We start from the raw sequence: 22,745 nt of genomic DNA on the forward strand, positions 1-22,745 counted from the left end.
ATCCTGGCTTCATGCACTACTCAAATGAGTCCAGTGGCCAAAATGACATAAAAAGGGAGAATATAAATGGGCTTAGAAATGCTGTCAACGTAAACAGGAAGGCAAGAGGACACAACAGGATAACTCAAATTAACAAGCTGCTCTAAACAGCATCCTCTCTTTGTGCAATTTATCGTACAGGAGTTGGCTGGAACAGAAACTATTCCTAATCATTATAATTTTCCTTATCCTGCAGGCTTTCCGTGTATAACTTCAGACTCTGTCACTTACACTTCTTGGTTTTAGGAGAGTTTTCCAAAGCCAGATACTTAATTACATGTGCAGTACTCCAAGGCTAATACCTCATTATCTAATTAGGGAGTTGGGAAGTGTTTATCATAATCACGCTCAAGATATTAACGTTCATTTTAACTTGTCTTCCTCTTTGTGAAGACATTGATTTTTGGACTCTGAGTCTCTTACTCCCATATAAAACTGTCTAAATCCAAAACGGCTTTTGAGGAAGCAGCATTTCCAACTTGACATTAACAGTTGGGTTGAATGTTGCCTCTTATAGAGGCAACAATGCCCACTGGATTTTAATTTCTCAGTTCTTGAACCACTAATAAGTTATTTCAGTTACATTTAATAAATCCTCCTTATGCTTCTTTTCAAATAATTCTTGGAAAATTGTGTTTGAATATATTGCAGGAGATGGGGGAAAGGTGGAAGAGAAATTAACAGTCATCCTGAATGATTATCAAGTGACGTGGTATAACAATATTTGCTAACTCCATGTCAACATAGCAAGGCCAGATGGTTTAGCAGTAACATATATCATATGGTAATATATTGATAGAGAAAGGGTTGATTTGTATTAATTACTTTTAGACCTTGACTTCAGAAGTAAGCAAGGTTGTTATCAAGAAAAAAACAACCCAGCTCTTAACATCTTCATTTGAATTGGTAACTGGCACAAACCCATGAAGGGGATACAAGGTGGCAGGGCTATTTGCAGGAGCAGATACCAGCTTCTAATAAAAGAATACCACATTCCTTAAGTTCCTGTAAATTGGAAACTAGGGTCCCTAATAGCATCAGTGGCAGCATAAATTCGATGCTTAGATGACAGCTGAAACCCCGATGTTGGATTTATACACCAAAATATCAAGCAAACTTTCAAGGCTGGTATTTTCACACTGATGTGAGAATGACAAGTTTTATTGGCATCAAAACCAGAGTAGCCTAGGGAAGAATCTCATCAAGTGAGAGCAAAGAATCTAGTCTTCATTATACTTCAATGAAATGTTTGAATCTTCTTTTGTATCCTACTACTAACAGACAGCAACATGGCTTGTTTTGAGCTTTAGCTATTTTATTTGTCTGCTCATGAGCAAGAGAGCACAATAGCCTAACAAGTGAGCAAGAGTTGGCTCTTGGCTCTAAAGACCAGCAGCTGCAGCTTCCTCTCTAAAGGTGATCACATCTTAAACAATGAAGCAGAGCTGGGGGCAGCAGTCAGGAAATGGGAGGGTGGGCTTTGTGTGAGCAAGGGCTTTGGTTTGTTTAAGAGTTCAGGATACAGATTTGAACATTATGGTCTCTTTGAACAGTGGCTACAGGCCACAGATGAAATAATCTCCATAATTTTCATGTGTACCTGGTAGGACAAAGTCATGAATTTCAAACTTGATTTTTCCCCACAGACCTACTTGCTCCTTTTGAAAAGTGCTGGGACTGGGAGGCCCAGGCAACATTTAAGCTTTTGTTGCTTTTTAATTACCAGTTGATTCTGATTTGTGAAGACCTTTGCAGACTGCAGCTGTTAGTGGAAAGGGAACAGGAATGAGCTAAACTTTTATGTCCACGTATCGAGTATAGATAATAACCTTTGCCCTCCATACTTAACAGCTAACAGCAACTGTTCAATAAAACATTAGGTATTATGTGCCAGGCACTGTCCTTAGAGCTTTACATGTAATAACCACAAAAATACTTTTTTTTTTTTTTTTAGACAGAGTCTCGCTGTCGTCAGGCTGGAGTGCACGATCTCAGCTCACTGCAACCACTTGACTCCCTGGTTCAAGCAATTTTCCTGCCTCAGCCTCCCGAGTGGCTGGGATTACAGGCATGCACCACCAAGCCCAGCTAATTTTTGTATTTTTAGTAGAGACGGGGTTTCACCATGTTGGCCAGGGTGGTCTCAATCGCCTGACCTTGTGATCTGCCCGCCTCGGCCTCCCAAAGTGCTGGGATTACAGGCATAAGCCAATGTGTTCCGCCCCACATAATTCCATTTTAAGGTAGGAAGCTGATTCACAGAAAGGTTAAGTAACTTGCCCACGGACACAGTTAGGGCCTGGATTCAAAGCTAGACAGTGTGGCACTAGGGATCATGTTTTCAACCATTATTTATAATCTTATAAGGAATATAATCAAAACATGTATCCAAAAAGTATTTTACTTTGAGAAGTTAAAAGTGCTAAACAGCTGCTGAATTAAGTTCCTGGAGGAAAAGTAGGCTTCTAGACAGTACTTGCTACATAATAGCTGATTACAAACAACTTTACTCAAAGGACTTGAAATCTGATCTTTGCTGTTTCTCTCAAATGCTGACTCTGGCCTACTGAAGTATTAAAGTGACTCCTTTGGCAACTGAAAATAAAGAAAGGAACTATTTGCAGACCAGGTGCCTCACACGCAGGGCTTGGCACCCAGGTGATATGTAAATGTTGGCTGACTTAAACGCCTTCCAATCAAAGGCATTTTGAAATGTGCTATTCATATTTCACAAAATGGCTTGAATATAAATTATTCAGAATGTCAAAACAAAGGGGCATGTGGCAAGTTAAGGAAATTAAAGAGAAATGGAGTATAAATGGAATATTAAACCTTTTACATTCAAAATAAAGAACCGGGTTGCATACCCTAAAAATCCTCTTTCCTGGCTTAGCAAGGGATGAACTTTGGGGATCAAGTAAGCCTATTCTGTAATAACATAATATCTCTCATTTGTGATGTATATGCTTGCTGCAGGCATACCAATATAAACAAGCTGCTTAATATGCTCAGGTGATTTTTTTTTTAAAGGCTGAATTTATCTTATATCATTTCTTAACAACCCCTACACTTTTCAGCTTGCACTCAAACACAGCTCAGAAATAAAACAGGTTTTGCTACCACTTTAGGGAACAAAATGGTTACCTTATAACAAGCTAGGGGCGTATTCCAGGCATCAAAGCATTAAACTTAACTCAAGTCCAACAAAATGTGTTCAGCCTGCCTGTAACTTCCAACCAGTATCTAAAGAACTGATGCATAATACAATTTTTTTACCATAATCCCTGAGAATTTTATGAGTAATGGGTTAATTGGTAATGTGGCATGATCCAAACCTAGGGCAGGGAAAGAATTCCCTGTGAAGACCTGTGTGACAAGCAATGAGATCTACCGACAAGAGCTCAACTGTGCCTACATTTAGCCCTTTATGGAATTATGAAGCAGAAACCACTTGTGTTGAATTGCCATAGGGAGGAAATTAACTCAGTTTTTCTAGTACAATGTTTTCACTCAGTCTGTCTTCCGACACACATTTGTAAAATGTTGCCCACACTATCTAGTTGTGGAATTTATTTTTCTCTGAGACTACTTGGCCTTTGCTTTAAGAGCAATGTAAAAGGAACTAGGGACTAGGAAAAGCAGAAAAACAGACTTGAGAGCAGTAGTGTGTTGGCTAGGACATGCTCTCAAAAAGCATTTGTTGAACCCACACACTACCTATGTTACAAACATGGCCATAGGCTAATTTCAAGATGGGAGTTAAAGCCGTTTTAAGCTGTTAGGGCTGGGGATGGGGATAATGGGCTGACCCTCAACACAAGAGTAGCTACACATGGTCTTGATCCATCATCAGTTAAATGTGCAGTCCAGATGAAGAGACATTTGAAAGGACTAATCAGTCATCCTCACAAAATTTAATTAAGGGCCCGTGTTGAAACAGCCAAAAGCAAACTCTAATATGGGATCCTAGCAATAGTGCTTGGAATGTATTCAAATGGAAAAGTATGTGCTGGAAATACTTGTTCAGAAAAAGAACTACATCACTCCACCCTGCTTTATCAAGTAATCCAAGCCATCTTAAATGCTCAAGGTCTGACCCAAGCAAGATGTTTTTTATTAAAAGCTCTTTCAGCTTGAAATAGATTATAACTTTGGGAATAAACATTTTATTTAATGAACAAGTAGAAGGAATTCGTGACTACTATAGTTCTTTTGTGTAGACTGCTTCTAGGTAATGCAGAAAGCTCAGAAAAGGACATCAGATAAGGTAAAAGGCTTTATTATTCAGGATCAGCTCAAAGTCTGACACGGACACAGGCAGGGATAATTATCTCATTACAGTTGACCTTTGGCACCCATTTAAAAGTACTAGCTTTCCAAGTGAGACATGTTATACTCAGTAGACTCTCGGTATAATTTCTGACAGCCAAATGTATCCCAATTTCACTCAGTAGTGCTGCCAGGAGATGTGTAGGGATACAAACAAAATCATCTACTTTATCAATCTTTTTCTTTTTCATGGATTTTTTTCCCCCATTGGCTTTCAAAGCAAGTGAGATAAACAGCATTACTGGCAGATATTGGTCATAAATAACATCTTCCCAAAGCCCAACAGTCAAAAAACAAACACCAAATATAAGCAGATTAAGCAGATTTCCTAAATATTCAGTTAAGGCTATGGTGTGCTTGGTTTTGACCAGAGCAATTCTATGGCTTCCTTTTATTTTTCTCCCTGGATAAAACTATGCTTACTTGATCTATGCAATTTCAGTTGTTACAGCTTTAACTTATAGATCAAAGGGATTGAAAAGTTGTCAGAATAGATTTTCAAATAATGACAAAAACTGACATAAAGTCTACACAGTCCTCAGGGATATGGATAAAACAAATGAAGTTTCATGATTGGAAGGAGGCTCCCTTCTAAGTACATAGTACATAGAGCATAGAAAGTATGTAAAGCCTCTTTCCATGAGGGTACAAAGGTGAAAAATATAAAACAATGGTTCAAGATCACTGATACATAATTGTTGATTAAGGGGAGGGATGTTTAAGATATTTTGCACATTATTAACTTAGAGTCAGTCTATACACTCTCTGTATTAAATATCTAGAGAAAATTCTATTACTTTTTGGCTCAGGGCTATCTATACTAAAAGGCTATTGCTTTTTATGTACATGAAAAGAAACTCAAGATTTATGTTTCTGGTTCTGGATTTTCAGTTAAGAGCTATACAAAAATATCAATAAGAAATCATCACTTTTTTCTTAAAATCTGATGACTTATTTTTTTTTAAAACATTGCAGCCCCTAAAGAACTGATGACTGCACCTGAATTCAAACCCCAAATTGATTTTATAAAACATCTTCCTCTAGTAAACGGCAAAAATCATAACCTGTAGATGTTGGGTTGGCTGACATAGCAGATTGCTTGGTGAAAACATGGGGACCTGAAATCTCATACGGGAGATATATTTGAGAGAAAAAAGACAAACACAGCTTTCTGTTGTTGTTCTCCTAGTTTCTCCAAAGAGTTGACATTTATCACTGCATTTAAAATAAAGATGACTTTAACTCAAGAGACTGCATTTTAACACTGAACTGATATAAATGTACTTATCTGAACATCACATTTTTACACATACTTAAAAAAAAACCCACAAAAGCATAGTGAAAAGATTATGTATTTCAAATAAAATTTTACACGTTGGAGGCAGAACAGAACCAGGGGTCTTCAGCACAGGATTTCTCAGTCAGCCTTCACAGGCCTCATGCTGCGGCTGGCAGATACTTTCCACTAAGCATGTTAAGTTTCAGGATAACAAGAAACTTTTTTGCCTCCATGAACTGGGATGTCATTATTGTAGAGAAGATGAATAATTTAAAAAGTGAAGACTATTCATTCAAAATGCTAGAGTGACAAATTTACTTTATGAAATTTAAACACAGCATTCATCCTCGGGAAGCTGCATATACATTATGGTAGTAGAACCAGATTAGGTACATTTCAGCATTGAAAAGATTTTGTCTAAAAATGAAAAGGCAGCTTTCTTAAAGACCAGAGTTATAGAGTCACTCTAGTATTTTTCATCTTGTTTTAGTGGACCAAAGCTCAGCTTGTTTTAGTGGACCAAAGCTCAGTAACTCACTCAGATTAGAATCTATAATTCTGTTGAGTGTTCAGGACCACAGAAGTCCTCCTGGGACTTTCTATGGAAGTATGTGCAGATTTTCCTCATGGAGCTGGGAGTGATGGTGACCTAGAAGAAGAAAGTTTCGATTTCAGAGATTTCCTTGAAGTTCAACTGTTACCAAGTTATCACTAAGGCATACCTTAAATTAGGTTGCCAGAAATTTCATTGTTTAGTTAGCCTGCTTTCAGCTCCAAATACTTTCAATGGCAATGTCTCTTTCGGATGATTTGCACTGACTATAGTAAAAACTTAACAGATGATATGTAGGGAAAGAAGGCATAGACTTTTTATGTGAATAGAAAACATTTACTAGCTAAGTGTCCTAATAAGAAACAAAGAAGTTACAATTACTATCCTTTTTGAAATAAATGAATAAATCAGCCCCCCCCCAATTTATAAACAAGATAGGTATTCAAATGGAAGATGTTACTCTCTTCTGAAGGTTGACATTATCATCATATAAAGGTAAAAAATTTTTAAGAAATGTTAGCTTCAAATAAATTACAAGACCAGCACACTATTTCTACTTTTTAAAGATTTTAAGATTTATGTATCGGTGAAAATAGTTTTTCATTGGAACTACTTTTCTGCTAACACATAGCTGAGACCAGCTCCCTTGAAAAAAAAATAGAAATTTTGGCTAGAGATAAAGAGCAGTCATAATTTTGAGAGAAGGAAAGATTCCTTATAACTGTCTTTTTTCTCCACTTTCTACAGCAAGGTCTTGATTGCAGTTTGTGTACTAAGTTGTCTTTAAAATCTATCAGTTTATTTTTCTAAAATTATGGGATAGGTCTTCATGAGAGCAGGTGGGGGTTATGAACACTTATTAAACTAAAACTGGCCTAAGGTTGGTTATCTAGCTTCTGCCCTTTAAAATGGCAGATGATGCTGATCATGATTCTGGGTTCTATTTCAATCATCCCGCCACCACAAGAGCTACTGTGAAGTACAGTGGAAACTTCCTTAACCCATCTCCCCTTAACATGCAAACAACAGAAGCTTTTTATTCTCTCTGACTGATGCCCATAGCTCACCCAATGCACTCAGCTACTTCTGCCTCCACCACTGTAATGAATCTTGTTTTTCAAGGTTCACAAACCTATTTCTGCCAGCAATCACTGATGACTGATATTCTCTAATTTAAATATTAAGTCAGTCAATGAAATGAGTCCTAAAAAGATAAGTGACACTACACTGAATGTTAAACAGGATAGATATAGGTGTAAAAAGTATTACTGTGGTGTGGTAAAATGATTATAAAAGATTGGGGAGAAGTCATAAAAGTCTAGAAAGATTCTGCACTCAAATTGTTTTGTAAGTATCTAAGTTTCACTGTATTTTAAATAATCACAAAATGTAATTACGAACTGGAAATCTACTTATGGATGTTGGCAACTTTCCCATGAACAACAGCTTTATCTATAAAAAGAGGATGGCATACTGTCTAACAGGAGAGGGGAGGTATTTTTGAATTGATATCCTGGAGCATGATGATGAAGGCTTTAGTGAATCAGGCAACAGGGCTGAGGAGTATGGACCCTGACAGGAGGGATTTTAATGGGAGTAAGTAGAGTTGCCAGATAAAATACAGCACATTCAGTTACACTTGAATTTCAGACAAACAAAAATAGTTTCTTAGCATAAAAAATTTTTAGTAAAAATACGGCCCATGCAAAATTTGTTTTGTATTTATGTGCTAAATTTGGCAGCACTAGGAATAAATAGATTTCTTTCTTTAAAAAAAAAAAGCATCCTGACTTGAGACATCTGGGTGTCTGGCCCCTTTTAAGTTAGGAAATGTATCTTCCCACCACTGCTGACTTACCGGGCTTGGCGATGTCTTTCCGCTCTGTCTCCTGGAATTGGGTGTCTGGGACGATGGACTTCGTGGAGATGGATTCTCAGCCTTCCGTTTGGCTGCCATGGCCAACAACCAGTTTTTATTCTCTGGGGAACTATTTTCTTTGCCTACCATTTCAGACCCTTCTCCACAAGGTCTCAAAGGAAGAGGTAGCGTTCCACAGCTTTCTGAAGCATACGGACTGACAGGAGACGGAGGCTCTGAGATACTTGTACCAGCTCCTTCAATTTTGCTTGATTTAGTAGGACCTAGAGAGTCCTTACTAAGGTCTTCCTGGTTACCAGCAAGGCAGCACAGATCCAAATGAAGATTTTCAACTTGGCCATCGAGCTCAGTCACACAGTTACAACTCTTCACACACTTTTGTTTCACACTCTCCAGACAGCTTGAGTCTAGCCTCCTCTTTACTCTATTTCTAGACTCAGAGCAAGCCTCTGCTTGGGATGACTTCTGGCTCACAGGAATAAGGGCTTTTCTTGGAGACATGATCTTGGTCTCTGAAGCAGGTGGAGTGATGGGTGGTGATGAGGAAGGTGTTCGGGTCACCCAGTTTCTAATCGACATCTTGAAAGATGAAGGTGGCTTGGGAGAGATGGAGGAGACAGAGCCTCTTCTGTTGACGGGGGACCGGGCCTTGGCAGGAGAGGTTTTAATAGAGAACGTAGGAGTATTTGAAGGAAGAGGGAGGTCTCCAGCACAGCTTGGGGCACAAGCTGCGGATGACGGGGAAGAATTGGATGGATTGCACCTTACCCTGGGGGCTTTGGCAGGAGTACTCTGGCTACTCGTTACTGTTACTGAAAAAGAGGAGAGGATCATGAAAATCAGAAGTGAAAGCCATACAAAGTCCCTAAATGCTCATCAAGAAAAATCATAGTTAACCTAATCATCTAAGGGTCAATTTGCCAGTAAGTAGGTTATATACATCACTTGATTCCAACCACACCCTTTTATCATTTTCCTTTCTCTTTTCCAAGTCACCAACCTCCCAACTATCCCATTATAAAATATATACTTGTAAAAATTGACAAAATACCAAAAAACATAAAGAGAAAAAATTTAAAGCACTTAGGTAAACCATGTTTAGCATACTTTCTATATTTCTGCATGTGATACATACTATACGTCTCAACTTTTTTCTTTACAAAAATGAGACTGATATAAGGGGAAAGTGGCAGATAGGAGGCGACTAATTTGCCACTCAGAAAGACAGAACAGCATGTGGAGACTCACATAGTGAACTTTGGCTCCAAGAACTATTGCAGGAACATACCAGAAAAAACAAAAGAATTAACAGATCCTTTGAAAGAAGTGGCTTGCTGCTGCAAAATCCATAAGACAGCAGAAAAATTGAGTGCCCAAAGTGTGAGAGGGCTCCTGAAGCTGTGAGCTTGGTGGAAGAGGACAACCATCCCTGACGGAGGAGAACCGGTCTTCAGTCAAGGGTATACGAGTAAATGTGCTGCCCTGCTAGAACCTCCAAACAAACTCTCAAGGTCCAAAGTGTGAGAGGGTGGCCGGGCGTGGTGGCTCATGCCTGTAATCCCAGCACTATGGGAGGCCGAGGTGGGTAGATCACTTGAGGTCAGGAGTTCAAGACTAGCCTGGCCAACATGGTGAAACCCTGTCTCTACTAAAAATACAAAAATTAGCCAGGCATGGTGGTGTGCACCTGTAGTCCCAGCTACTCAGGAGGCTGAGGCAGAAGAATCGCTTGAACCTGGGAGGTGGAAGTTGCAGTGAGCCAAGATCGCACGCACTGCACTCCAGCCTGACAGAGCGAGACTCCGTTTCAAAACAAACAAACAAACAAAAAACAGTGTGAGAGGGGTAAAGTCCACTTCTGCACACATCCTCACTGGGGAAACTGAAAATCCAGATCATGGGAGAAGGAGAACTGAAATGAATTTAGAGAGCCAAACAAGATATAAAAGTAGAAGCAGCAGCAGGAAGAGCCCTGTAGGCACTCCTGGTCCCCAGGGAAACCATTTCTGACTATCTCACAGGGGTCTTTGGAGAGGGCAGCCAATGGAATTGGGGAAGGACCATAGGGAGAAGGAGACTTTCAGCTGAACTTCGTAATGATTTCAACTGAGCCTGAATTTTCCTGGGCAGAATCTGTAGGGAGATGGGACAAACAGGAAGTGCACGTATGAGCACAGAAGCTGTGGCAGGCAGATGGACACGGCCTAAAAGCCCTGCTTGCTTTCTCGGCGGGGAGGTTTGTAGTCTAGGGCAAGATCTCCACCCTGTGCACTGGAGGCATGGATACAAATTTGGTTCTGTTGGCTGTTGGGGAAGCACAGCAGGCGTGAGACTGGCCTTGCTGGCCGTGGCCTGTCACTGCTGGCTTTCCCCTATTTCCCTGGTGATGTGTATGAAGCGGCAGAGACAGCCATAATCTCCCTTAGAACATAACTCCATTGGCCTGTTAACCACCACTCCCATCGCCCAGAGGCCACAGCAAGCCCTGCCCAAGGAGTCTGAGCTCAGACACACTATCCCTGCCCCCACCAGATGGTCTTTCTCTAACCGCCCTGGTAGCCGTAAACAAAAGACAATCAAAAGCCATAAACTCGTGGGGCCCTGCCCATTGCCTGAGAAACCCGAAAACCTATCCAGGCAACCTTAGGGCAAGCTTATATCTCCCGCTATACTACCGCAGTTGATACTCTCTTGAAAGCGCCACCTGCTGGCTGGAGGCCAACCAATTCAAGCCATTACAGCAATTCAACAGAACAACCCTGCTCCAAGAAACGAGAAAATAACAGCTAATTCTACCGCCTGTAACATCTTGGCCAACCAGAGGTCCTGAGTCTGTCCATGTAATAACTTCAGTGCTAGTATAACTAGCATTCAAGACAACCAGTACACTAAATAAAACTACAACCAAGTACTCTCACACAGTCCACTTCACTCCCTTCCTACCACCTCCATCAGAGCAGGTGCTGGTATCCATGGCATACAGACCTGAAGACAGATCACATCACAGGACTCTTTGCAGACACTCTCCAGTGCCAGCCTAGAACCCAGTAGCTCTGCTGGGTGGCTCGACCCAGAAGAGCAATAACAATCACTGCAGTCCAGCTCTCAGAAAGCCCCACCCCTAGGGAAGAGGGAGAGCACCACACCAAGGGATCACTCTGTTGGACAAAAGAATTTAAACAGCACACATTGAGTCCCAGATCTTTCTTCTGACATAGTCCACCCAAATGAGAAGGAACCAGAAAAACAATTCTAGTAATATGACAAAACAAGGTTCTATAACCACCCCTAAAAGATTACACTAGCTCACCAGCAATGGATCCAAACCAATAATAAATCTTTGAACTGCCAGAAAAGAATTTAGAAGGTCAATTTTTTTTTTTTTGAGATGGAGACTCACTCTGTTGCCCAGGCTGGAGTGCAGTGGCACGATCTTGGCTCACTGCAAGCTCCACCTCCCGGGTTCATGCCATTCTCCTGCCTCAGGTTCCTGAGTAGCTGGGACTACAGGCACCAGCCACCATGCCCGGCTAATTTTTTGTATTTTTAGTAGAGACAGGGTTTCACCGTGTTAGCCAGGATGGTCTCGATCTCCTGACCTCATGATCCGCTCACCTCAGCCTCCCAAAATGCTGGGATTACAGGTGTGAGCCACCGCGCCCAGCCTTAGAAGGTCAATTATTAAGCTACTCAAGGAGCCACCGGAGAAAGGTGAAAACCAACTTAAATTTAAAAACAAAACAAAACAGGATGTAGATGAAAAAAATCTCCAGAGAAATAGATAGTCAAGATGAAGGAAAAAATCTGAAGAGCTGGGAAGCAAAAGCATCAGGTAACCTGTAAAGGAAAAACCTATCAGATTAACAGCAGATACCCTACAAGCTAGAAGGGATAAAGGTCTTATCTTTAGCCTTATAAAATAATTATTAGCTGACAAAATAATTATCAGCCAAGAATTTTGTATCCAGTGAAACTAAGCTTCATAAATGAAGATGAAAATCTTTTTCAAACGCTGAGGGAATTTGCCACTACCAAGCCAGCATAGTTTACAAAAACTGCTAAAAGGAGTTCTAAATATTGAAGCAAAACCTCGAAATACACCAAAATAGAATCTCATCTCATAGTGGGGACTTCAATACAGTAAGTCAACATAGAAACGATGGACTTATACCCTAGAACAAATGGACTTAACAGGAATTTACAGAACATTCTACCCAACAACTGCAGAATATACATTCTATTCATCAGAACATTCATGGAACATTCTCCAAGATAGAGACCATATGATAGGCCACAAAACAAGTCTCAATAAATTTAAGAAAATCAAAATTATATCAAGTACTCTCTCAGACCACAGTGGAATAAAATTGGAAATCAACTCCAAAGGGAATTCTTAGAACCATGCAACATTAAATAATCTGCTCCTGAATGATCTTTGGGTCAATAATGAAATCAAAATCAAGCTGGAAATTAAAAAATTCTTTGAACTGAATGAAAAAAGTGACACAACCTAATAAAACCTCTGAGATACAGCAAAAGTAGTGCTAAGCGGAAAGTTCACAGCATTAAGTGCCTACATCAAAAAGTCTGAAAGAGCACAAATTGACAATGTAAGGTCACACCTCAAGAACTAGAGAAACAAGAACAAACCAAACCCAAACCCAGGAGGAGGAAAGATACAACAAAGATCAGAGTAGAACTTAACAAAATTGAAACAACAACAACAAAATACAAAAGATAAATGAAACAAAAAGCTGGTTCTTTGAAAAGATAAACAAAATTGATGGCCCATTAGTGAGATTAACCAAGAAAAGAAGAGAGAAGATCCAAATAAGTCCAATTAGAAATGAAACAGGAAATATTAACAACGAGTACCACAGAAATACAAAAGATCATTCAAGGCTACTATGAACACATTTATGCTCACAAACTAGAAACCTAGAGGAGATGGATAAATTCCTGGAAATATACAATCTTCCTAGATTAAACCAGGAAGAAATAGGAACTCTGAACAGACCAATAACAAGCACTGAGATTGAAATGGTAATAAAAAAATTGCCAAGAAGAAAAAGTCCAGGATCAGATGGATTCACTGCTGAATTCTATCAGACATTTAAATAAGAACTGGTACCAATCTTATTGAAACCATTCCAAAAGAGAAAGAGGGAATCCTCCCTAAATCACCCTATGAAGCCAGTATCACTCTAATACCAAAACCAGGAAAGGACATGACAAAAAAGAAAACTACAGACCAATATCCCTGATGAACATAGATGCAAAAATCCTCAACAAAATACTAGCTAACCAAATCCAACAGTATATCAAAAAGATAATCTACCATGATCAAATGGATTTCAAACCAGGGATGCAGGGATAGTTTAATATAAACAAGTCAATACATGAGATACACCATATAAACAGAATTAAAAACAAAAATCAGGCTGGGTGCGGTGGCTCATGCCTGTAATCCCAACACTTTGGGAGGCCGAGGAGGGCAGATCACTTGAGGTCAGGAGTTTGAGACCAGCCTGGCCAACATGGTGAAACCCCATCTAAAAATATAAAAATTAGCCAGACGTGGTATCTCAGCTACTTGGGAGGCTGAGGCAAGAGAATCCCTTGAACCTGGGTGGCGGAGGTTGCAGTGAGCTGAGATTGTGCCATTGCACCCCAGCCTGGGCAATAAGAGCGAAACTCTGTCTAAGAGAAAAACAAACAAAAACACATGATCACTTCAATAGAAGCAGAAAAAACACTTGACAAAATCCAACATCCCTTTATGATGAAAACCCTCAGCAAAATTAGCATAGAAGGAACATACTTTAAGGTAATAAAAGCCATCCATGACAAACCCACAGCCAACGTTATACTGAACGGGGAAAAGTTGAAAGCATTCCCCATGAGAACTGGAAAAAGACAAGGATGCCCACTTTTACCACTTCTACTCAACATAGTAGTGGAAGCCCTAGCCAGCCACAGCCAGTCAGAAAAGAGAAATAAAAGGCATCCAAATTGGTAAAGAGGAAGTCAAACTGTCACTGTTAGCAAATGATATGATTGTCTACCTAGAAAACCCTAAAAACTCATCCGAAAAGCTCCTAGATCTGATAAATGAATTCCATTAGGTTTCAGGATACAAAATCAATGTACATAAATCAGTAGTACTGCTATACAGCAACAGCAAACAAGCTGCGAATCAAATCAATAACTCAACCCTTTTTATAATAGCTGCAAAACCTATGAATATACCTAACTAAGGAAGTAAAAGACCTCTACAAGGAAAACTACAAAACACTGCTGAAAGAAATCAGACGACACAAACAAATGGAAAAACACAACCCACGCTCAAGGATGGGTAGAATCAATGCTGTGAAAATAACTATACTGCCAAAAGCAATCTACAAATTCAGTGCAATTCCCATCAAAATACCATCATTGTTCTTCACAGAACTAGAAAAAACAATCCGAAAAGTCATATGGAACCAAAAAACAGCCCACATAGCCAAAGCAAGACTAAGCAAGAAGAACAAATCTGGAGGCATCACATTACCTGATTTCAAACTACACTACAAGGCTATAGTCACTCAAACAGCATGGTACTGGTATAAAAATAGGCAAATAGACCAATGGAATAGAACAGAGAACCCAGAAATAAAACTAAATACTTACAGCCAAATAATCTTCAACAAAGCAAACAAAAACATAAGGTGGGGAAAGGACACCCTATTCAACACATGGTGCTGGGATAACTGGCAAGCCACATGTAGAATGAAACTGGATCCTCATCTCTCACCTTATACAAAAATCAACTCCAGATGGACCAAAGACTTACATCTAAGACCTGAAACCATAAAAACTCTAGAAGATAACATGGGAAAAACTCTTCTAGACATGGCCTAGGCAAAGAGTTCATGACCAAGAACCCAAAAGCAAATGCAAGAAAAACAAAGATAAATAGATGGAACTTAATTAAACTAAAAAGCTTCTGCACAGCAAAAGAAATAATCAGCAAAGTAAACAAAGAACCCACAGAGTGGGAGAAAGTCTTCACAATCTATGCAACTGACAAAGGACTATTATCCAGAATCTACAAGGAACTCATACAAATTGATACGGGAGTGCTGGGAAGGGAAGAGCATTGTCCCTTTAAATGATATGGAATGGAGGAAGGGAAGTGTTGGGTAGAAGAAGGTGTGATCCCTGTAGGGCTCCATCCCCACAGACCTAGGTGAGGACAGGCATTTCCTTCCCAAATGTTGCATTTCCCAAGACCACGTTGGCCTGTCACGCCCCCATCCTGTGCCTATAAGAACCCCCAAGACCCTAGCAGGAACACATGGTGGCTGGATGTTGTGAGGAACACATCGGCAGAGAAAGATACAAGTGGCTGGTTGTCGAGCAGACGTTGAGGAGCACGCTGGCAGAAGAGCACACTGACAGGCATCGGCAGGCCAGCCGGGAATCAACTGGTGGAATGATGCAGAGTTTGGTCAGGGCAGTCGGAGGAGAACTTGGGCCGCTAAAGGCCCAACTCCAGGGGAAAACCATTTCCCTCTGGCTCCCCCATCTGCGGAGAGCTACTTCTGCTCAGTGGAACCTTGCACTCAAATTCTCCAAGCCCACATGTGATCCATTTCTTCCGGTACACCAAGGCAAGAACCCCGGGATACAGAAAGCCCTCTGTCCTTGCGATAAGGCAGGGGTCTAATAGAGCTGGTTAACACAAGCCGCCTATAGACAGCAAAACTAAAAGAGCACACTGTAACACATGCCCACTGGGGCTTCAGGAGCTGTAAACATTCACTCCCAGACACTGCTGTGGGGTCGGAGCCCCACAGCCTGCCCATCTGTATGCTCCCGTAGAGGTTCGAGCAGCAGGGCATTGAAGAAGGGAGCCACACCCTCATCGCACGCCCTGCAAGGGGGACAAGGGAACTTTTCCCGTTTTAAAATCAGCAAGGAAAAAAAAACAAATAATCCCATCAAAAAGGGGGCTAAGGACATGAACAGACAATTCTCAAAAAAAAGATACACACAGGGCCATCAAGCTTACGAAAAAATGCTCAACATCACTAATAATCAGCGAAATGTATATCAAAACCACAATGCAATACTACCTTACTCCTGCAAGAATGGCCATAATTGGGGTGGATGTGGTGGAAAGGGAACACTTTTACACTGCTGGTGGGAATGTAAACTAGTACAACCACTACGGAAAACAGTACAGAGATTCTGTAAAGAACTAAAAGTAGATCTACCATTTGATCCAGCAATCCCACTACTGGGTATCTACCCAGAGGAAAAAAAGTTATTATATGAAAAAGACACTTGCACATGCATGTTTATAGCAACATAATTTGCAGCTGCAAAAATGTGGAACCAGCCCAAATGCCCTTCAATCAACAAGTGGATAAAGAAAACGTGGTGTGTATATATATACCATAGAATACTACTTAGCCATAAAACGGAATTGAAATAATGGCATTTGCAGGAACCAGGATGGAGTTGGGGACCATTATCTTTTTTTTTTTTTTTTTTTTTAGATGGAGTCTTGCTCTGTCACCCAGGCTGGAGTACAGTGGCATGATCTTGGCTTGCTGCAACCTCAACCTCCATCTCCCAGGTTCAAGCAATTCTCCTGCCTCAGCCTCCCAAGTAGCTGGGATTACAGGCATGCACCACCACGCCTGACTAAGTTTTGTATTTTTAGTAGAGGGGGGTTTCACTATGTTGGCCAGGCTGGTCTTGAATTCCTGACCTCAGGTGATCCACCCGCCTTGGCCTCCCAAAGTGCAAGGATTACAGGCATGAGCCACTGCGCCTGGCCTGGAGACCATTATTCTAAGTGAAGTAGCTCAAGAATGGAACCAAACATCGTATGTTCTCACTTATAAGTGGGAGCTAAGCTATGAGGACGCAAAGGCATAAGAATGATACAATGGACTTTCGGGACTCAAGGTGGCAGGGAGGTAAGGGATAAAAGACTACACATTGGTTACAGCGTACACCACTTGGGTGATGGGTGCACCAAAATTTCAGAAATCACCACTAAAATACTTATCCATGTAATCAAACATCACCGGTTCCCCCAAAACTATTGAAATTAAAAAAAAAAGGAGAGATCACTATATATATACTATTTCATAATCTTTTATCTCAAGTAAATTTATTTTTATTGTGTATACGGGCTATAATGTGATGTTTTGATACATGCATACATTGTAGAATGATTAAATCAAGCCAATTAACATCACTTCATATATTTTTGTGGTGAGAACATTTAAAATCTACTCAGCACCGGGCGCGGTGGCTCACGCTTGTAATCCCAGCACTTTGGGAGGCCGAGGCGGGTGGATCACGAGGTCAGGAGATCGAGACCACGGTGAAACCCCGTCTCTACTAAAAATACAAAAAAATTAGCCGGGCGTGGTGGCGGGCGCCTGTAGTCCCAGCTACTCGGAGAGGCTGAGGCAGGAGAATGGCGTGAACCCGGGAGGCGGAGCTTGCAGTGAGCCGAGATTGTGCCACTGCACTCCAGCCTGGGCGACAGAGCGAGACTCCGTCTCCAAAAAATAAAAAAATAAAATAAAATAAAATAAAATAAAATCTACTCAGCAATTTTCAAGTACATAGTATGTTATTCTACTCTCTGCTCCTATGAGTTCAACTTTTTAAGATTCCACAAGTAAGTGAGATCATGCAGTATTTGTCTTTCTCTGTCTGGCTTATTTCTCCTAGCATGTCTTTCAGGTTCATCCCTGTTGTTGCAAATGACATTAACTTTCTTCTTTTTCAAGGTTGAATAGTAGTCCATTGTGTATATACACCATATTGTCTTTATCTGTTGATGAATACTTGCGTGATTCCGTATCTTGGCTATCGTGAATAGTGCTGCAGTGAACACTGGAGTGCAGGTATCGCTTCCACATACTGCTATCATTTTTTTTTTTATATATACCCAAAAGTGAAATTGATGGATCATATGGTAGTTCTATTTTTAATTTGTTTGAGAAACTGCCATTCTGTTTTCCATAATGGCTATGCTAACTTACATTCCCACCAGTGTACAAGGGTTCCCTTTTCTCCACATCCTTACCAATACTTGTTACCTTTTGTCTTTTTGATAAAAGCTATCCTAACAAGTGTGAGGGATATCTCACTGTGGTTTTGATTTACATTTCCCTGATGATTGGTGATGTTGAGCAGTTTTTCATATACCTGTTGGGCATCTGTATATCTTCTTTTGAGAAACATCTATTTGGGCCCTTTGTCCATTTTAAAATTAGGAATAACCTGCTTCTTAATATATTGTGAACATTTCCCACATTAATACAGATTTACCTTATCATTTTTAATAGCTACAATGTATTCTAAGGTATAGGTATTCTACAACACATTTAACGCTGCCATTTGCATTCTTATATAAACTCTTGAGAAATGCTAGGGCAGAAAGGCATTGCACAGGGGCTCTCAAACAGGAATGCACAGATCTAAAACCTGGCACAATCACTTACTATGTGATTGGGCATAACCCTTTATCTCCTTGGACTCAGATTCTATATCTGTTAAAGGAGATAGTTTTTCTTTTCACAAGAAGCCATTCAATCAATTACTTGTTAAGGTTATCAGGCCTCACATGGCTTCCCACTTCATTTTATAAATGACTACTATTTTCCACAAGGCAAAAAACATTCAGAATCTCAGTGCTTGCTCTCTGTAAATCAAATCAAACTTAGTAAATAGGACTTCTCTATGTGTACCTGTCCCTTTGTTTACATACAATGGCAAGTACTTCAGGCAAATTTTTATGAACTTCATGCTTCTTCCCTCTCAGACTCTACCACAGACAACACTTTCTCAATTTCCTTCTGAGCTTTCTAGATTGCTGAAATAACATTCCTGTCTTCAAATAACAAGGACATTTATTTATTTCTCAGTCACAAAGCCTTTGAATTGTTAACTATAATTTTTAATCCAGTTTAATTACCTAATTGCATTTATATCCAGCTGAATTTAGGATGGGCTGATATAAAAATGCAATCTCTCTTTTAGCATAAATAAAGATTGGCAAGTACTCACTTTAGTCAGTTAATTATCCTGTCCTTTTTTACCCTGTGCTTTTCACTCCTAAAGCAGTCTTGCCTTGAAAGAGAGAAATTTTACAAATTGACTTTTGCCTAAACTTTTCTCATCAACCATATGTTTAGAACCAGCCAAAATGTTACTGCTCAAATTTTAATAAGGATCATTACTGAAAAACCCCATTTTGTCATAAGGCGCCATCAAAAGGACTTAGTAACAGGGACCTATTCATGAAGCCTCTGGTTATGGTTCTCACACTAATGCTCTAGAGCTTGATAACAGCTATTTTCTCAGCAGAAAAGGAAGTTTTCATTTGCTGCACTCCTCAGTGCAGGTCAATAGTCACTGCACAGCTGCCACAGTCATCTGTTCCATTTAAGTGGGTCAAAGTGTACATTTAGGGCAGAAAGTCCTAAAATTTTATGAGTCCTATAATATGCCGATTAACAAGGCAGGATTGGAGAAGAAGGAAGAGCGGGGACAGGGACAAACCAGGTATCTAGGTTTCTGAAACTTGCATGGCACACACTGGAAGTATTTACTGATAAGGCTGGTATGAAATTGATGTGTTGGAAAGTTGGGGCATTTCCTCTTCCTTCAGGATGTCATGGTGAAAGAGGAAGTGGTCCATGGGGGTCGAAGAAATTTTGTTAGCTTTGAAGGTTAGCAAATGCTGGGTCAAATTTAAGTGTGTGTGTATGTGTTTTTAAAACAGTAATTACATTATAACAGTATGAAAGTTAATGGTAAAAAAATTCAACCAGTACAGAGGGGAAGAGGGTAGAAACAAGATCCTCTTTTCAACTTTTTCATTTCACTTTTACATTCTTGTGCATTCCACAATTTTCTCTGTGCCTATTTAGCACATACAAAGGTATATATGTATCATACCTTAAAAAACCCCAAAATACAAATGGATTATACTATATATATATATTACATGTTCTGCAATTTGCTCTTTTATTTTTATGTCTCTTCATGTAAGTACACATAGATGCATTGCATTATTTTTAACAGGTGCATAGCATGCCATTATATGGGCCTACACATTTACATATGGCATGCCATTTTTAGTACTTCATCTACTTAACTGGACCAACTTCTTATTGACCTTAAGCAATATATGAGATTTGATGACATAGTAGCATAAGACTGAATTATTGCCCTAAATGCTTCCTAAAGTCAGTTCCTTCGAACAATTATACGGAGTCTACTAACAGTTTGCAGCTTCTTTCTTTATTTTTTGAGACGGAGTCTTGCCTTGTCGCCCAGGCTGGAGTGCAGTGGCATGATCTCGGCTCACTGCAACCTTCGCCTCCTGGATTCAAACAGTTCTCCTGCCTCAGCCTCCCAAGTAGCTGGGATTACAGGCGTGTGCCACGACGCCCGGCTAATTTTGTATTTTTAGTAGAGATGGGGTTTTGCCATGTTGGCAAGGCTAGTCCCGAACTCCTGACCTCAGGTGATGCGCCTGCCTCGGCCTCCCAAAGTATTGGGATTACAGGCGTGAGCCACCGTGCCCGGCCAGCTTCATTCTATATGAGAGTTTGCCATGTGTCCTCAGCCTGCCTTTTCAGTCTTATCATGTACTTTGCTATTCTAGGATCACGTTACAGGACACTACTAGTTGCTTCCTGAACAAGCTGTGTACTGTCACATATCTTTGTTCATGTGGTTTTCTTGCCAAGTCAGCTCCTCCTTTGCCAGGCAGAAATTCTTCTCATGTTTCAAGGCTCTGATGACAATGTTAACTCCATTGTGAAGAATTCACAACTTCTTTCCTCTTCTCCCACAGAGCTCTTCTCTCACAGGGGAAATAGGTTCTCAGAGTCCCTTGTTTACACAGCTAATGGCTGTGTGCTATAGTTTTTGAATCTGCCTCCTAGACTAGACTGTGAGCCTAGAGGGCAGCTAATAATGGTTTACGCATCTTTAGGCCCAGTGCCCCAATAGTGCCTAGTAAGGAATTATTAAACAATGTTTGTTAAGTTTCATTACTGCTGACAAGGATACAGGTGAGGTTCTAGGGATCAGAAAATTGACTCTATAATTATCCTGCTGACTTGTGAGACTGCAGCAAGCAACTGAGACAGAATAGGTAAGGTTTCCTTCTCTTTAGGATAAGGATAATCAGGCCGGGCGCAGTGGCTCACGCTTGTAATCCCAGCACTTTGGGAGGCCGAGGTGGGCGGATCACGAGGTCAGGAGATCGAGACCACGGTGAAACCCTGTCTCTACTAAAAATATAAAAAAATTAGCCGGGCGTGGTGGCGGGCGCCTGTAGTCCCAGCTACTCGGAGAGGCTGAGGCAGGAGAATGGCATGAACCCGGAAGGTGGAGCTTGCAGTGAGCCGAGATCGCGCCACTGCACTCCAGCTTGGGTGACAGAGCAAGACTCTGTCTCAAAAAAAGAGAAAAGGATAAGGATAATCAACTTTGTCACTCAATAATGCCTAAACCAGAGGTTCTCAATCCTGGCTACATAACAGACCTACTTGGAGCTTTGTAAAAATATAGGTACTTGGCCTCCACCCCAGTCCCATTGAATCAATCACTGGGAATACACGGACTTGAAAAGCTCCCCAAGTAGCTATGATGCATAGCCAAGATTGAGGACTATTGGTTTCAACAGTGCTATGAGATCTCTGGCTAAAACACAGGGAAAGAGCGGTAAGCAATAAAGCAGGTGCCGGCTGGGAAAAGCAGGGCAGGGGAAAAGAGGCTGTGTCTTAGCACTTAAACCCTTCCAATTAATGTGTTAACTAGGGGGGGTTTACAAACCAGGGCCAGAAGTGAAGATAAGCAGCCCAGGACAGCAATGAAAGGTTGGCGTGGCAATTAGAAGCTTGGGAAAGCAGGTGAACATGATTTTCAAGATGGCAATGTGATTAGAAGCAGCAAATCTGTGGCTGGAAGCTGGCTTAGAGAGTCGAATGGTCAGTGTGCCAGCCTTTGGCACTCATGTCAGGTTGTTGCTTTGTAGTGCTCTTCAGAGTAACCCTAGCATCACCCAGAAATGGAGTAATCTAGGCATAACTCTTACTCCGATCTTAACCTGAAATTTTGCCTTGCTCTGCTAGGTTCTTTTTTTTTTTTTTTTGAGACAGAGTTTTGATCTGTCCCCCAGGCTGGAGTACAGTGGCGCGATCTCCACTCACTGCAAGCTCCACCTCCTGGGTTCACGCCATTCTCCTGCCTCAGCCTCCCGAGTAGCTGGGACTACAGGCGTGTGCCACCACGCCTGGCTAATTTTTTTTGTATTTTTTGTAGAGATGGGGTTTCACCATGTTAGCCAGGATGGTCTCGATCTCCTGACCTCATGATCCACCCACTCGGCCTCCCAAAGTGCTGGGATTACAGGCGTGAGCCACCGCGCCCAGCCTGCTCTGTTAGGTTCTAAAGAAGGCAGTGCTGCAGAGTGGTTCTGAGCATGTGTTCTAGAATCAGACTGCAAGGGTTCAGTTACAGACTCTGGTTCTACAACTTCATAGCTATGAGATTTTAAGCAAGTCTAACTTCTTTGACCTTCAGTTTCAGTTGTTTTCATAATTAAATGAGATAATCCAAGTAGGTCCTTAGAACAA

General features: G+C 40.7%; 1 protein-coding gene across 3 annotated transcripts in view; it reads right to left on the reverse strand.

Annotated features, from left to right (window-relative positions):
- Positions 1-4,137: 4,137 nt before the first annotated feature.
- Positions 4,138-22,745, reverse strand: part of DTL (denticleless E3 ubiquitin protein ligase homolog) — a 68,198-nt gene continuing 49,590 nt past the window's right edge. For 2 of the 3 annotated variants that reach the window (XM_030813048.1, XM_030813047.1), the window contains 2 exons: positions 8,059-8,891; positions 4,138-6,296 (listed from right to left, as the gene is read on the reverse strand). In XM_030813048.1, the coding sequence (XP_030668908.1) occupies positions 6,198-6,296; positions 8,059-8,891 (932 nt within the window). In that variant the 3' untranslated portion in view covers positions 4,138-6,197. The remainder of the gene's footprint in view (positions 6,297-8,058; positions 8,892-22,745) is intronic. The other variant, XM_030813046.1, reaches the window with a different exon arrangement.

The sequence above is a fragment of the Nomascus leucogenys genome, chromosome 5, assembly GCF_006542625.1.
Source record: "Nomascus leucogenys isolate Asia chromosome 5, Asia_NLE_v1, whole genome shotgun sequence".
Classification (NCBI taxonomy): domain Eukaryota; kingdom Metazoa; phylum Chordata; class Mammalia; order Primates; family Hylobatidae; genus Nomascus; species Nomascus leucogenys.